General features: G+C 38.7%; 1 protein-coding gene across 1 annotated transcript in view; it reads right to left on the bottom strand.

Annotated features, from left to right (window-relative positions):
• plekhd1 (pleckstrin homology domain containing, family D (with coiled-coil domains) member 1) overlaps positions 1-11,038 on the bottom strand; it is a 32,262-nt gene extending 21,224 nt beyond the window's left edge. The window contains exons 1-3 of the mRNA XM_057860419.1: positions 10,853-11,038; positions 6,455-6,548; positions 6,288-6,377 (exon numbers count right to left, since the gene is read on the bottom strand). Coding sequence (XP_057716402.1) covers positions 6,288-6,377; positions 6,455-6,548; positions 10,853-11,007 — 339 coding nt within the window. The 5' untranslated portion in view covers positions 11,008-11,038. The remainder of the gene's footprint in view (positions 1-6,287; positions 6,378-6,454; positions 6,549-10,852) is intronic.
• Between the last annotated feature and the right edge of the window lie 2,611 nt (positions 11,039-13,649).

The following is a 13,649-nucleotide window of genomic DNA, read 5'->3' on the forward strand; positions in this document are numbered from 1 at the left end:
AAAAGTAATCGATAAATTACTTTTAAAGTAACTTAGTTACTTTGAAAATAAAACAATCAGTAAAGTAACTAGATTACTTTTTTGAGGCGTTATCAGTAATTAAATTACTTTTTCAAGTAATCTGTGACAACACTGTTGGCAACAAATGGCCAAAAACGGAAAGTCAATTGCATGCAATGACATTCTTCTGTTGTCATTTTTATGTTGAGGCAGCAAAGGGGGAAAAATTGGTATAAAGTAACCGATAAATTACTTTTAAGTAACTTAGTTACTCTAATAATAAAGTAATCAATGAAGTAACCAGGTTACCTTTTTGAGGCATAATCAGTCAAATTACTTTTTTAGGTAATCTGTGACAACACTATATATCATATACAGTACATTTATACAAATATACACATTCATCCAAATTAAGGGTGTAACGGTACATGTATTTGTATTGAACCGTTTCGGTTCGGGGTCCTCGGTTCGGAACGGAGGCGTACCGAACGAGTTTCTGACGTAATGTAAAGAGCTGTCAAATTTAGCGCGTTAACGGGCGGTAATTAATTTTTTAAATTAATCACGTTAAAATAATTGACGCATTTAACGCAACCGCGGAATGCCCGCTCATGCATCCCATAATCCCACCGTTAATTACGCCCCACGGATGGCTCGCTAAGTGCGTAACATAAAACGAGCCACACACACAAGTTGCCAGTGGACACAAATTTATTCACATAAGTCAAACTCGCAATGAACAAAATATACAAAATGCGGAAGGAGCTGGCTTCAGCGTAAGCCCAGGCCAAAACAACAAACAAAATGAAACTACACTTAAACCCCACCCGCGAAGTAAACCCTGATCTTAAAAATGAAATAAAAAAACAAGACAGCCACTACCCTGGCTTCTACACTAAACAAAACGGGTTGAACGAAAACGGCATTTTACCTCTACTGCTGCGGTGCTCTTATTTACAGTGGTGAACAAAAACGATCCAATAACGAATGAACACAAAATACCTCACTGAAAAAGTGGGAGTGTAACATAATAGTGATCTAATGCACAGGTGAATGAATGGCGAGCAAACAGCTGGCGAGGAGGTACGCGGCACGTATGCTGTCAAATGCGAACGCTGAGTGTTGACTGTAAAATGACAAGCGGTCAGATGACTTTTGTCAACGCTGCCTTTATTTGGTTAACAAGACTCAGGCACAATACAACACACACGCGAGGATGCGAGCTCAAACAACGGCCTAATAGTACTACCTTGTATCGGTTTAGCTGCCGTAAAGCAAGTGTCGTTATTGCCGCAAATGTAAACAAAGGGCTGCACAATGGATACATGACAGACAGCGGCTAGTTTCTGAAGTTGGCACCCTTCCTCGAGTGGCCCATCAGCGGCAGCTGCGTCGTCTGCCCGTCCGGCGTCAATCAGAGTACGTCACGTTGGGAGGGGAAGCAGCCAGCTGGCGGACGCGACGATCAGCTGACCGACAATCTCAAAAAAGATAACAATTAAACGGCCAGGGCCGTCGCACCACTCAGAAGTGCAGTGAGCAGCGTGGGTAACGGTTAAATGTTAACATGGAAGAAACAGTCATAAAGTTAATAAAGAAAAATTGTTAGCCAATGTTATTTATTTTTATTTTGTTTTTCAATATATCTACATTTCAGAATATTGTATTTTCTATTTTTGAGCAGAATTCTAGCTTTTTATAGGCTAATGTTCCTATTGTTGAAAGCACAAAAGTGTGTAATAAACAACTAGCACATTTATATTTTGCATTTTGTTTTCTTACTGTACCGAAAATGTACCGAACCGTGACCTCAAAACCGAGGTACGTACCGAACCAAGATTTTTGTGTACCGTTACACCCCTAATCCAAATACCGTAATTTCTGGACTATAAGGCGCACCTGACTATAAGCCGCCAGCCACCAAATTTGACATGAAAACGGCATTTGTTCATCGATAAGCCGCACTGGACTATAAGCCGCAGTTGTCCTCATTGTATTATGGGATATTTACACCAAAAGATATTAACTGGTAACACTTCATTTGACAAAGGCATTATAAGACTGTCATGAAACCAAATGAACCACCATGAAGCTTTGAACCAATTGGCTGCAAAGCCTTATTGTTTCAAAAATCTTCATTTGGCCATCACTGCTCCCTTAGGGGAGACAGTCAACCTCTGCTGCCACCTGTTCTCAACACTGTTGTCATCCAACATTCCTTCTAGCATGCATTGCGGCACTACAGATGTAAATAATTATCAAAATTCATGTTCTGTGCTAATTATTTCTTCAGTTACTGTTACAGTTGTTTCATTAATTGCTAGCTATTGTATTTGGTAACATTTTCTTGGATAGTGGTGCCATAATATTGTCATAATTATTACATGACACTGTCATATGCATTATTGAATGCTTATAACAGATGTCGGTTAGTGTCATCCAGCAAATTATCTCACTTTTGAATGGACGTAAAAGATCTGAGCTGGACATAAATGGAGTTAGTGACATAATATGCCACATGACACATATTGACATCTGTCATAAGCATTCAGTAATGCCCATGATAGTGTCATGTCATAATTATGACGTTCTTATGACAGTCTTATGATGCCGCTGTCAAATAAAGTTTTACCTATTAAACCAAATAAATCATCAAATAAGCCGCACTGGACTATAAGCCACAGGATTCAAAATAAGGGAAAAAAGTAGCGGCTTATAGTCCGAAAATTAGGGTACACATATCTAATTTACATAGATAAATATACACATACAGGACATAGATATATATATATATATATAGGTAGTCCCCGGGTTATGAACGAGTTCCGTTCCTACGCTGGCAACGTAACCCGAATTTCTGCGTAAATCGGAATCAACCCTTTAAGTAATTCTCAAAATAACTATCCAAAAAGTCCAAAAGAATTGTATTTTCTTTAACGATGGAGGATACACTGACCTCTGCTGTGAGCGTTGGGTCTGGCTGGACAGTCGCCTTGTATGACTGAGAAGCAGACTCAGATGTCTAACATGGATAAAGGATAGCTGTTGGGTGTTTTGGCTCCCTTGGTCAAAAAGGTTCCCAACGCCTGCCGTAGTATTACAACTAAAGATGCACCGACACCGATACTAGTATTGGCAGGGGGGCGCCGATCCAGCCCGAAATGGTGGTATCGGTATCGGCGAGTACCAACAAAGACGGCGCCGATTCCATTTACCGGTCCATTATTATAACATTTGACCGCAGCCTTTTTTTCCTCTTGGCGCTCACTACACTCCGTCTCTGTGACATGTCTCACCGTTGTATGATGACACGTGAACACCAAGCAGCTATTGCTATTGGCCTGCTCCAGACCAATGAGAGCGGGCCAATAGCCAGTCCTAACCAATGACAAGGCCGCTTTTTCATATGGAGAAACCAGGAGAAATGGCGGCGGCCAGGAAGTATTTCAAAAATAGAAATCCCGTCGATTAAAATCAATGGCTGCATGCAAGATTTGCGGCCTGAAAGTCTCCAGATGTGGAGCTAAATCGGCTAACTTCAATACCTCGAACCTGATAAAACATTTGAAGACGAAATGTGAACGAACACAACGAGTTTGAGCCTGCAAGAGCAGGACTGCTATCCAGAGGAAGGGCGCTGGATCGGAGCAACAATCTCTGGTCAGTTCACTACGTCTACTTTACTTTTATTGTGTTTTACTGAAAGAAATGCCGCAGTAATTTGGGAACTGTTTCCAAAGTAGGGTTGCCATCTTTCAGAAATATAAATAAGGGACTCCCCCCTCCCGAAAAAAGGAGGCTAACAGAGAGACGGGATGCTGTGGTCAATTATTATTACTTATAACTGTTAGCGTCCGCAAATGCGGAAACAAAGTTGGAACTCGAAGCAGACAACAAGCGGGGGATACGTACAAGGGTTTAACCCTTTAACACCTAAGCCTATTTTGGCTGAATTTGCAAGCATTTGATGTTGCCTTTATATTGCAAAGAAAAAATTGTTCACAATGGCCAAGTTGGGTCCCTTTTTTCAGGACACCTTGAACTTCATGTCCAAACTGTTGTTTTCTTCACTGACCAATTATAATCCACATTTCGGACCCAAAAAGACAAAAAAATCCGCAAATATTTTTTCAAAATTTGTAATGTTGATGTCCCATTGACAACCAAACATGCTCGACCAACCGTTTTGAAGCTTGATAATATTTATTCAACTTGTTAGGATAAACATTCAATAGCAAAAAATAAGATTGAATAGTTTTATGTTTGACTATTCAACACAAACAGCGGGTATGGTCATAGGCGTTTTTGGCCTTTACACATACTATGGTCAAAACAGGTTATATACAGTGCAAAATAGTGAGAAAAAAAATTATATATATCATCTAACACAAAAAGGGTTTGGAGGATATCTCTTTGTGAAGTTAGGTATTATACCCATCACCTTATCTAAAGTATACGCACATGCAATCAAGCTTTTCGAACACACATCTATATAAAAATTGAAAAGATTCATAGTGAAGAAAAAATATATGTAACATTGGAAAAAAAGTATTTTCAAAAATATTGACAAGTAGTTCAGTTCAATTCAATTTTTTCAGGCATGCGACTCGATAAAGTTTTTTTTTTTTTTGCGCACTCAATAAAGTTTGTCTTTGAACAGGTCACTGAGCTGCGTCACATAGAACGTCACACAGCATACTCTTCTGCCGTTTGAGCGCTGCTGTCACTTCTACTCGCCGAGACGCCGACTAATCCGAGGAAAACTACAAATACAGCTCATCCTATTCCTTGAGTTGATGAAAAAATGCATTAGCTTGCGCTAAATTTAGTTTTTGATTCATTCTGCACGTTTCAAAGTCGCTCGCGCAATCCAACCGGTGTTCATGCCTCGTTTTCCTTAGTTGGTGCCAAGCTCGGCAATTTATTAAAAATGTTCACATTCGGTTCGTCCTTCTTGACATCACAACGGATCTTGGGATATGTAGTCTTTTGTGCTGCTTTCGGTTTTGAAAAAGGACAAGAAATGATGGAAATATGGAGATAGATACATGGTACATGCAGCGTTTTAATGCATATTTATGAGTGCAATAAAACTATAAAACTCAAATGACATTATCTCCCCTTTTTCTTGGTCGATTGACTTCAAATAAAAACTGGTGTGGACATCAACTTCCGCACTTTCAAATGAGACCAACCAGCGGCACGTGGGTGACGTAATTACAGCGTGACGAAGATTCAAAGACGACATGCGTAAATGCGTCGCTCCCGACACGTTCGGTGTTAAAGGGTTAATGATTGCAAACAAAAAAATAACAAGCGATCGCGGAATAGAAGAAATAATAAAAGGACCCCGTGACAGCAGGTCGACGGAGCTCAATACTACAAACTCGAAGGTTAACTAAGACGTGCCAAAAAGCCAAAGTAAAAACACTCAAATACCTGCACAGGGTAGAGGTTACAAACGAGAGCAGCACACTAACAGAAAAAAAACCAATGCAGGGGCGTAACAAGCAAATGTAGCGAGACTAGTGCGAGATGTCAAATGGCGATCAGCAAGGCAAATATCTTTGAGACCACCCGTGCTTAAATGCTGCGCTGATTAGCCTGCATTGGATTCAGTTGCGACGTCAGGAACGCCCCCACGACCAGCCCAGCAACAAAACACAGTCTAACCAGCAGCAGAATGTGACAATAATTTCATGAAAGTTGCACTGTTTGGCCTTTGAGAGGTTTAAAAAAGTTTATTCAGTTCATTCAGAGTTTATTATTATGAATTTATTTTTACTTTCTTACTGTTGGGCTAGCATTATACATGTTTTATTAATTTCACAAATGTAGCACTATTTTGGCCTTTGAGAGCTAAAGGTTTATCTATTGTCTACTAGGGTTTAGTAGACTATTCACTTTGTACTACTCTTTTTCCTATTTTGCAAAGGTAAGCAACAGCCTGACAAAGCCTTGATAGAATGATTTCACATCCAATTATATAGTTCTTTGGGGGAAAAAAAAAAAAATATATATATATATATATATATAAAACGGGGTGGTATCGGTATGGTATCGGCCGATACTGCACAGCCAGATATCGTTATCAGGGCCAAAAAATGGTATCGGTGCAACACTAATTACAACGTATGACTTAATTATCATAATATTACGACTTTAATCTCACAACATAATGACTTAATTCTAGTAGTCCCAAAAGTTGTTCTTTTTCCCACAAATTTTATTTTACTGTACTGTCCATCTTAAAGTTGTATTCCAACCAGTAAAGCAAAAGTGCTCACCGAGAAGTCTTCCAGGCTGATGACGAGGCCGAAGGGCATGCCCATGTCCTCGGTGGCAGACACCACACATCCTCCCAGAGGAATGACTCCCTGATGGGAAGAAAGAAAATGCACAATTGAGTGAGTGGCGTACATCTCCCCGGGGAAGGCGGGAGAAGTTGACCGACCTTGGGGTGGATGTTGAACATCCTGCTGCTCTCAAAGCTTCTCTTCTCACTCTCGGCATAGTACAGCAAAAAACTGTCTTTGATCACGAAGAATCTTAGCGAGATGCAGAAATTGGAAAAGTGTACTTTCATCATCAGAGTTATCAAACACAAATTATTTAGATATTCTGAAGGGGAAAACATTCATCTCAAAATACTTCTCTTACAAAAAAATGTCATTAACTCATTGGCTGCCATTGACAGTGCTAAAAGTCCAATAGATTAAAACATTTTTTTTTCATTTTGATTGTTAAATGTTTTTATAATTTGTTAAAATACATATGGCGGAAAACACTCAGACGACTTGAAGTTCCGCTCTGAGACCCCCAATTTGGCCAAATTTCAAAATTGTCCTACTATATGCATGAGTGAAACATCATTGGAAAGCTTAAAATCTTAATTTTCTGGGGGAAGAAAAATTTTGAACAGGAGGGCATTTAAAAAAAAAAAAAAATTTACGCAAAACTCTAACTGGAGGTGAGAGCTCGCGAGAGCATAATTAAAGACGCCATGATTTTAACGAGATATTATTGCATACTTACCTTGTTTCGGTCCAAAACCTCCATGTAGCATATATCATCGAGTGTCAAGACACACAATTGAATGGCCACAATTGGATTTTGGGGGGATTTTATGGGTGAAACATGGTAATATAACAAGGGTCACGATGCAGAAATCGCAGACATCAAGGAGTGGTCGAGATGTTCTTTTTCCATATTTACCCTTTGAAACTTTTTCTTTTTCAATTTTTCTTTGTTTGGATCAGTTATTTATCATCTAACATAAAAAAAAAAAAAAATACAATTCAGCGAGTTATGAGGTAGACATCTGTGACTTATTTACAGACACCATTTTTTTCATTGTGGCGTAATTTGTTTAAATGTTAAAAATATGCGAGTGTATAATTCAGAGGCTTAAAACACCATGAATCTGCTACGGCAGCATATAGACATATTGTTCTATCAAACACAACAGTTCTTTTGGCTTAAAATGCAGAAGTTTATTTTAAAGAGGGTTGCAAGAGCAGAAACTGCTTTTTCAGTCTTGTCTGTGTTTTTATGCCATATATATAACACTCAGGTGACTCGAAGTTCCGCTCTGAGACCCCCAATTTGACGAAATTTCAAAATTATATATGCATGTGTGATACGTCATTGGAAAGCTTAAAATCAAAATTTTCTGGGGGAAGAAAAATTTTGGACAGGAGGACATTTTTATTGAAAAAAAAAAAAAAAGGGTTTTAAACAGCAAAACCCTATCTGGAGGCGAGAACACGCGAGAGCAGAATTACAGACGCCATGACTTTAACGTGATATTACCGCGTAGTTATCTTTTATTTGATACAAAAACTCAATGTCACATGTATCACTGAGTGTCAAGACACAGCTGTGAATGGCCACAGCTGGATTTTTGGGGGAATTTATGGGTGAAACATGGTAATATAACAAGGGTCGCGATGCAGAAATCGCAGACATCAAGGAGTGGTCGAGATTTTCTTCTTCATATATTTACCCTTTTAAAAAAAATTTTTTTTCAATTTTTCTTTGGGTTAGGGTTTTTTAATATATATATATATATATATATATATATATATATATATATATATATATATTAGGGCTGTCAAAATTATCGCGTTAACGCGCGGTAATTAATTTTTTAAATTAATCACGTTAAAATATTTGACGCAATTAACGCACATGTCCCGCTCAGACAGTATTCTGCCTTTTGGTAAGTTTTACAGCAAGGTTTTTTGTGCTGTCTAACAGCGAACTCTTGTGGTCGCTTTGCGACATGGTTTATTGCTTTCTTGCCAGTTCAATATGGCTGCACGACGTCTCGGGCTGACGCCTACGTTGTAATGTTGTGCTTATATGATCCTTGGACAAGATTTGTCCGTAAGTATGGTTGTTGTAAAGAATGTACAAATTATGTTAGTAAGTGAAATGTTATATTTTTTGTATGAGACGCTTTTTGTTTATGTTTAGTGAACCTGTATAGCGTGCTAAGCTAACCTTGTTGCTAATGCAATGCTTGTGTACTTTTTTTTTGTAGTTTCACTACGGTCCAAAGAGGACAATGGTTTGAGGCCATTTTATTAATAAATCAAATGAAAAAGGAAGAAGTCTGATTATTAAGGCGTCGTTCACTAGCTGTCTAGCTTTGGAAAAAGTAGACGCTTCGGAGTGTGGACAATATAGACAGATTTAAATGACAGTAGAGTGAAATGCCCACTACAGTCCTTATGTACCGTATGTTAAATGTATATATCCATCTTGTGTCTTATCTTTCCATTCCAACAAATTATTTTACAGAATATATATATAATTTACAGAAAAATATGGCATATTTTATAGATGGTTTGAATTGCGATTAATTACGATTAATTAATTTTTAAGCTGTAATTAACTCGATTAAAAATTTTAATTGTTTGACAGCCCTAATATATATATATATATATATATATATATATATATTTTTTTTTTTTTAAATTAAATCGTTTTCTAATTGTATTTAACGTTACAGACAAAATGACTTACACTCATCCTCAGTCTTTAGTCTTGGCTTAAAGTGGGGCTGTCAAATTTATCACGTCAATGGCGGTAATAACATTAAAATATTTAATGCAATTTCCACACGCACTGCACTACCCAGTCACGCATTGTCGCGTTCAATCTATAATGGTACTGTATTACGTATACACAGAACTAAAATGCAACATAAGATGAGTAGAGAGAATTTCAGCAGCCTTTGAAGCCTTTTTTAAATGACTAAAGCCTTACAATTCCTCTCTCACCAATCAGAAATATCGTGGGAAGCAATGTGGGGAAGAAAGGCAGTACTTGATCTTTTTCTTAACACCCTATCTTATTTCCCAAAGCTGAGAAGATATATCAATTGGTACCATTACGCACAGTCATGGTTGCACTTCCCATCATGCATTTGGGCAGAAGTTAAATGGCTGAATTATCATTTACTGAACGGTCATAAAAATCCACTAGATGGCAATATTTAATCACAATATACAAAGTCACTTAATTTGTCTTTCTATCCGTGGATCCCTCTCACAGAAAGAATGTTAATAATGTAAATGCCATCTTGAGGATTTATTGTCATAATAAATACAGTACTTATGTACTGTATGTTGAATGTATATATTCGTCCGAGTTTTATTCTTTTTTTTTCTTAATGCATTGCCAAAATGTATATGATCGCGTAAAATTATCGGGAATGATTGGAATTGAATCGGGAGCAAAAAAAAAAAAAAAAAAAAAAGCAATCGGATCGGGAAATATCAGGATCGGCAGATACTCAAACTGAAACGATCGGAATCGGATCGGGAGCAAAAAAACATGATCGGAACAACCCTAGTTAAAATGTCTGTGCCCGATTGGTAGGAACAAAAACCAGGACCCACAGCGGCCCTTGAGGACAGGTTTGGACATCCATGTTTTAAGGGGTGTACTCACTTTTGTTGCCAGGGGTTAGATATTAATGGCTTTATTTTGAGGGGAAAATATATGAACTCTATTATATAAGCTGTACACACACTACTTTTCATTGTGTCAAAGTGTCATTTTGTTAGTGCTGTCCCATTAAAAGATATACTTTAATATCTGCAGAAATGCGAGGGCTGCACTCACTTTTGTGATACACTGTGAGTTTTACGAATAGGTCAGTACTGCCGACGTACATTTGAAATTAAATATGAAGATGAATCTAACACAGTTCCAGTTTTTAAGTGAATAAAATAATTGCTGTCTGAGGTTTTAATATCGACTCTCTCAATTGTAGCAATTCATGGGGAGAAAAAGAACTACAAATGTTAAAAAAAAAGGAAAAAAAAAGAATTAAAATTAAAAATGGGGGGAAAAAATTTGAATTATGAACTATAAACTGAATAGTTCATTTTAAAATTTGTGAACTGCAATTTGATATAGTTCATGTAGAAAATGAACTTTCCTAACACTGTTAATGCTTTGCTATCAATTACAGTGGTAAACAGCCAATCCTTTTTGACTGCAAACAATTGCTACCATCCTTTCCCAGTTCGAATGGATTGGACGTCTATCGCTGTCAGTAGCCTGGAAACAACATTCACACACTTTCATGCAGTGACCTTTACCGCGCGTACCACCAATGGCTCCAAATTGACTTATCTGTGACGCCTGTTATTGGTTATGTCACCAGGATGATGAGTTTACATAAGTCAACACTCTATTTTGACCATTAAATAATCAACTCAACTACTTTACTATTTGAGTACATGTTAAATCGTCATCAGTGCCATATCCTAAGGAAAGCTGTATTAAATATTTTGAAGTATCATTTAAAAAATAGCACTTTTTTGAAAGTTCTGACCTGCGCGACCACTTGGCCGAGGGTCGTCCAAAAGGTCTCTTCCACAGGACGCCGTGCAGCTGCACCTTGGCGCTAATGTCCAACGCTTCCGAGTCCGACTGCTCCATGGACGACCAGGGTGAGAACGGCGAGCTTCTGGACGAGGACGGGAGCATCCCGCCTGGCTGTCTCTGGAAACTCAATCACGTTCCGTTTCAAAGAGAAAATAGTCGATAACAATTAACCCGCTGCTCACGAGGACGCCGACAAATCCTCGATAAGTCAGCCAGGCGGAAAGATGCGGATGCCAATACGCGCATCAGCTGGAGGCGGCGAGGGTGGGAGGGAGGGAGGCAGTGGATGGCGCTAGGTCGATTGCACTCCAGCCAGTAAAAGCTGCGCTTCAGATTACTGCATGGGAGCAGTTTAAACAGCAGCATTAGGACCGCACTGAAGCGAAATACATGCAAACATGAGAACGTGAGTCAGAACAGGTGTCACCATCAGGGCTGCCAAAGCTAATTGATCATCAAATGAATCAGCAACTATTTGAAGCATAATTTTTATTCTTTATATTAAATATTTTCTCATTTGTTTTTTAACTTGGATTTTCGTACAGTGGGGCAAATAAGTAGTCAACCAGCAATTGTGCAAGTTCTCCTACTTGAAAAGATTAGATAGGCCTGTAATTGTCAACATGGGTAAACCTCAACCATGAGAGACAGAATGTGGGAAAAAAAACAGAAAATCACATTGTTTGATTTTTAAAGAATTTATTTCCAAATTGGAGTGGAAAATAAGGATTTGCTCACCTACAAACAAGCAAGATTTCTGGCCTTCAAAGAGGTCCAACTTCTTCTAACGAGGTCTAATGAGGCTCCACTCGTTACCTGTATTAATGGCACCTGCTTTAACTCATTATCGGTATAAAAGACACCTGTCCACAACTTCAGTCAGCCACACTCCAAACTCCACTATGGCCAAGACCAAAGAGCTGTCGAAGGACACCAGAGACAAAATTGTAAACCTGCACCAGGCTTGGAAGACTGAATCTGCAATAGGTAAGACGCTTGGTGTAAAGAAATCAACTGTGGGAGCCATTATTAGAAAATGGAAGACATACAAGACCACTGATAATCTCCCTCAATCTGGGGCTCCTTGCAAGATATCACCCCGTGATGTCAAAATGATAACAAGAACGGTGAGCAAAACTCCCAGAACCACACAGGGGGACCTAGTGAATGACCTACAGAGAGCTGGGACCACAGTAACAAAGGCTATTATCAGTAACACAATGCGCCGCCAGGGACTCAAATCCTGCACTGCCAGACGTGTCCTCCTGCTGAAGAAAGTACACGTCCAGGCCCGTCTGTGGTTCGCTAGAGAGCATTTGGATGATCCAGAAGAGGACTGGGAGAATGTGTTATGGTCAGATGAAACCAAAATAGAACTTTTTGGTAGAAAAACACAGGTTCTCGTGTTTGGATGAGAAAGAATAATGAATTGCATCCGAAGAACACCATACCCACTGTGAAGCATGGGGGAGGAAACATCATGCTTTGGGGCTGTTTTTCTGAAAAGGGACCAGGACGACTGATCTGTGTAAAGGAAAGAATGAATGGGGCCATGTATCGAGAGATTTTGAGTGAAAATCTCCTTCCGTCAGCAAGGGCATTGAAGATGAGACGTGGCTAGGTCTTTCAGCATGACAATGATCTCAAACTCACAGCCAGGCAACAAAGGAGTGGCTTCGTAAGAAGCATTTCAAGGTCCTGGAGTGGCTAAGCCAGTCTCCAGATCTCAACCCCATAGAAAATATGTGGAGGCAGTTGAAAGTCCGTGTTGCCAAACGACAGCCCCAAAACATCACTGCCTTAGAGGAGATCTGCATGGAGGAATGGGCCAAAATACCAGCAACAGTGTGTGAAACGCTTGTGAAGAGTTACAGAAAACGTTTGGCCTCTGTAATTGTCAACAAAGGGTACATAACAAAGTATTGAGATTAACTTTTGGTATTGACCAAATACTTATTTTCCACTATGATTTGCAAATAAATTCTTTACAAATCAAACAATGTGATTTTCTGTTCCCCCCCCCCCCCACATTCTGTCTCTCATGGTTGAGGTTTACCCATGTTGACAATTTACAGGCCTCTCTAATCTTTTCAAGTAGGAGAACTTGCAATTTGGTGGTTGACTAAATACTTACTTGCCCCACTGTAAATAAAGACGGCATGATTTTAATGAGATACTATCACGTACTTACCCCTTTTCGATCCAAAAACTCCATGTAGCATTTACCACCGAGTGTCAAGACACAACTGTGAATGGCAACAGCTGGATTTTTGGGGGATTTTATGGGTGAAACATGGTAATATAACAATGGTCGCGATGCAGAAATTGCAGACATCAAAGAGTAATCGAGATTTTCATTTCATTTCATATATTTACCCTTTTAAACGGTTTTTATTTTCCATTTTTCTTTGTTTGGATCGATTATTTATTATCTAAAATATTGGGGAAAATGCGACGGTAACGAAAAAAATACAATTTAGCGATAGTTGTGAGGTCGATATCCGTGACTTTCTCACAGACGACAATTTTTTCATTGTGACGTAATTTGTTTAAAAGTTTAAAATATGCGAGTGAAGAATTTTTAAAGCTAAAAATGACAGACATTTCGAATAACAAACACGATTACTTACCTTCTTTTTTATGGCTAGATTAAAACAAAAGTGGTTGCGTGACGTCTGTCAACGGGTTTCCGAGGTTAAACGGACAAATAAAATAGTTCAGGGGCTTATTGTGCCATGAATTTG

Source organism: Corythoichthys intestinalis, chromosome 15 (assembly GCF_030265065.1).
Source record: "Corythoichthys intestinalis isolate RoL2023-P3 chromosome 15, ASM3026506v1, whole genome shotgun sequence".
Taxonomy (NCBI): Eukaryota; Metazoa; Chordata; class Actinopteri; order Syngnathiformes; family Syngnathidae; genus Corythoichthys; species Corythoichthys intestinalis.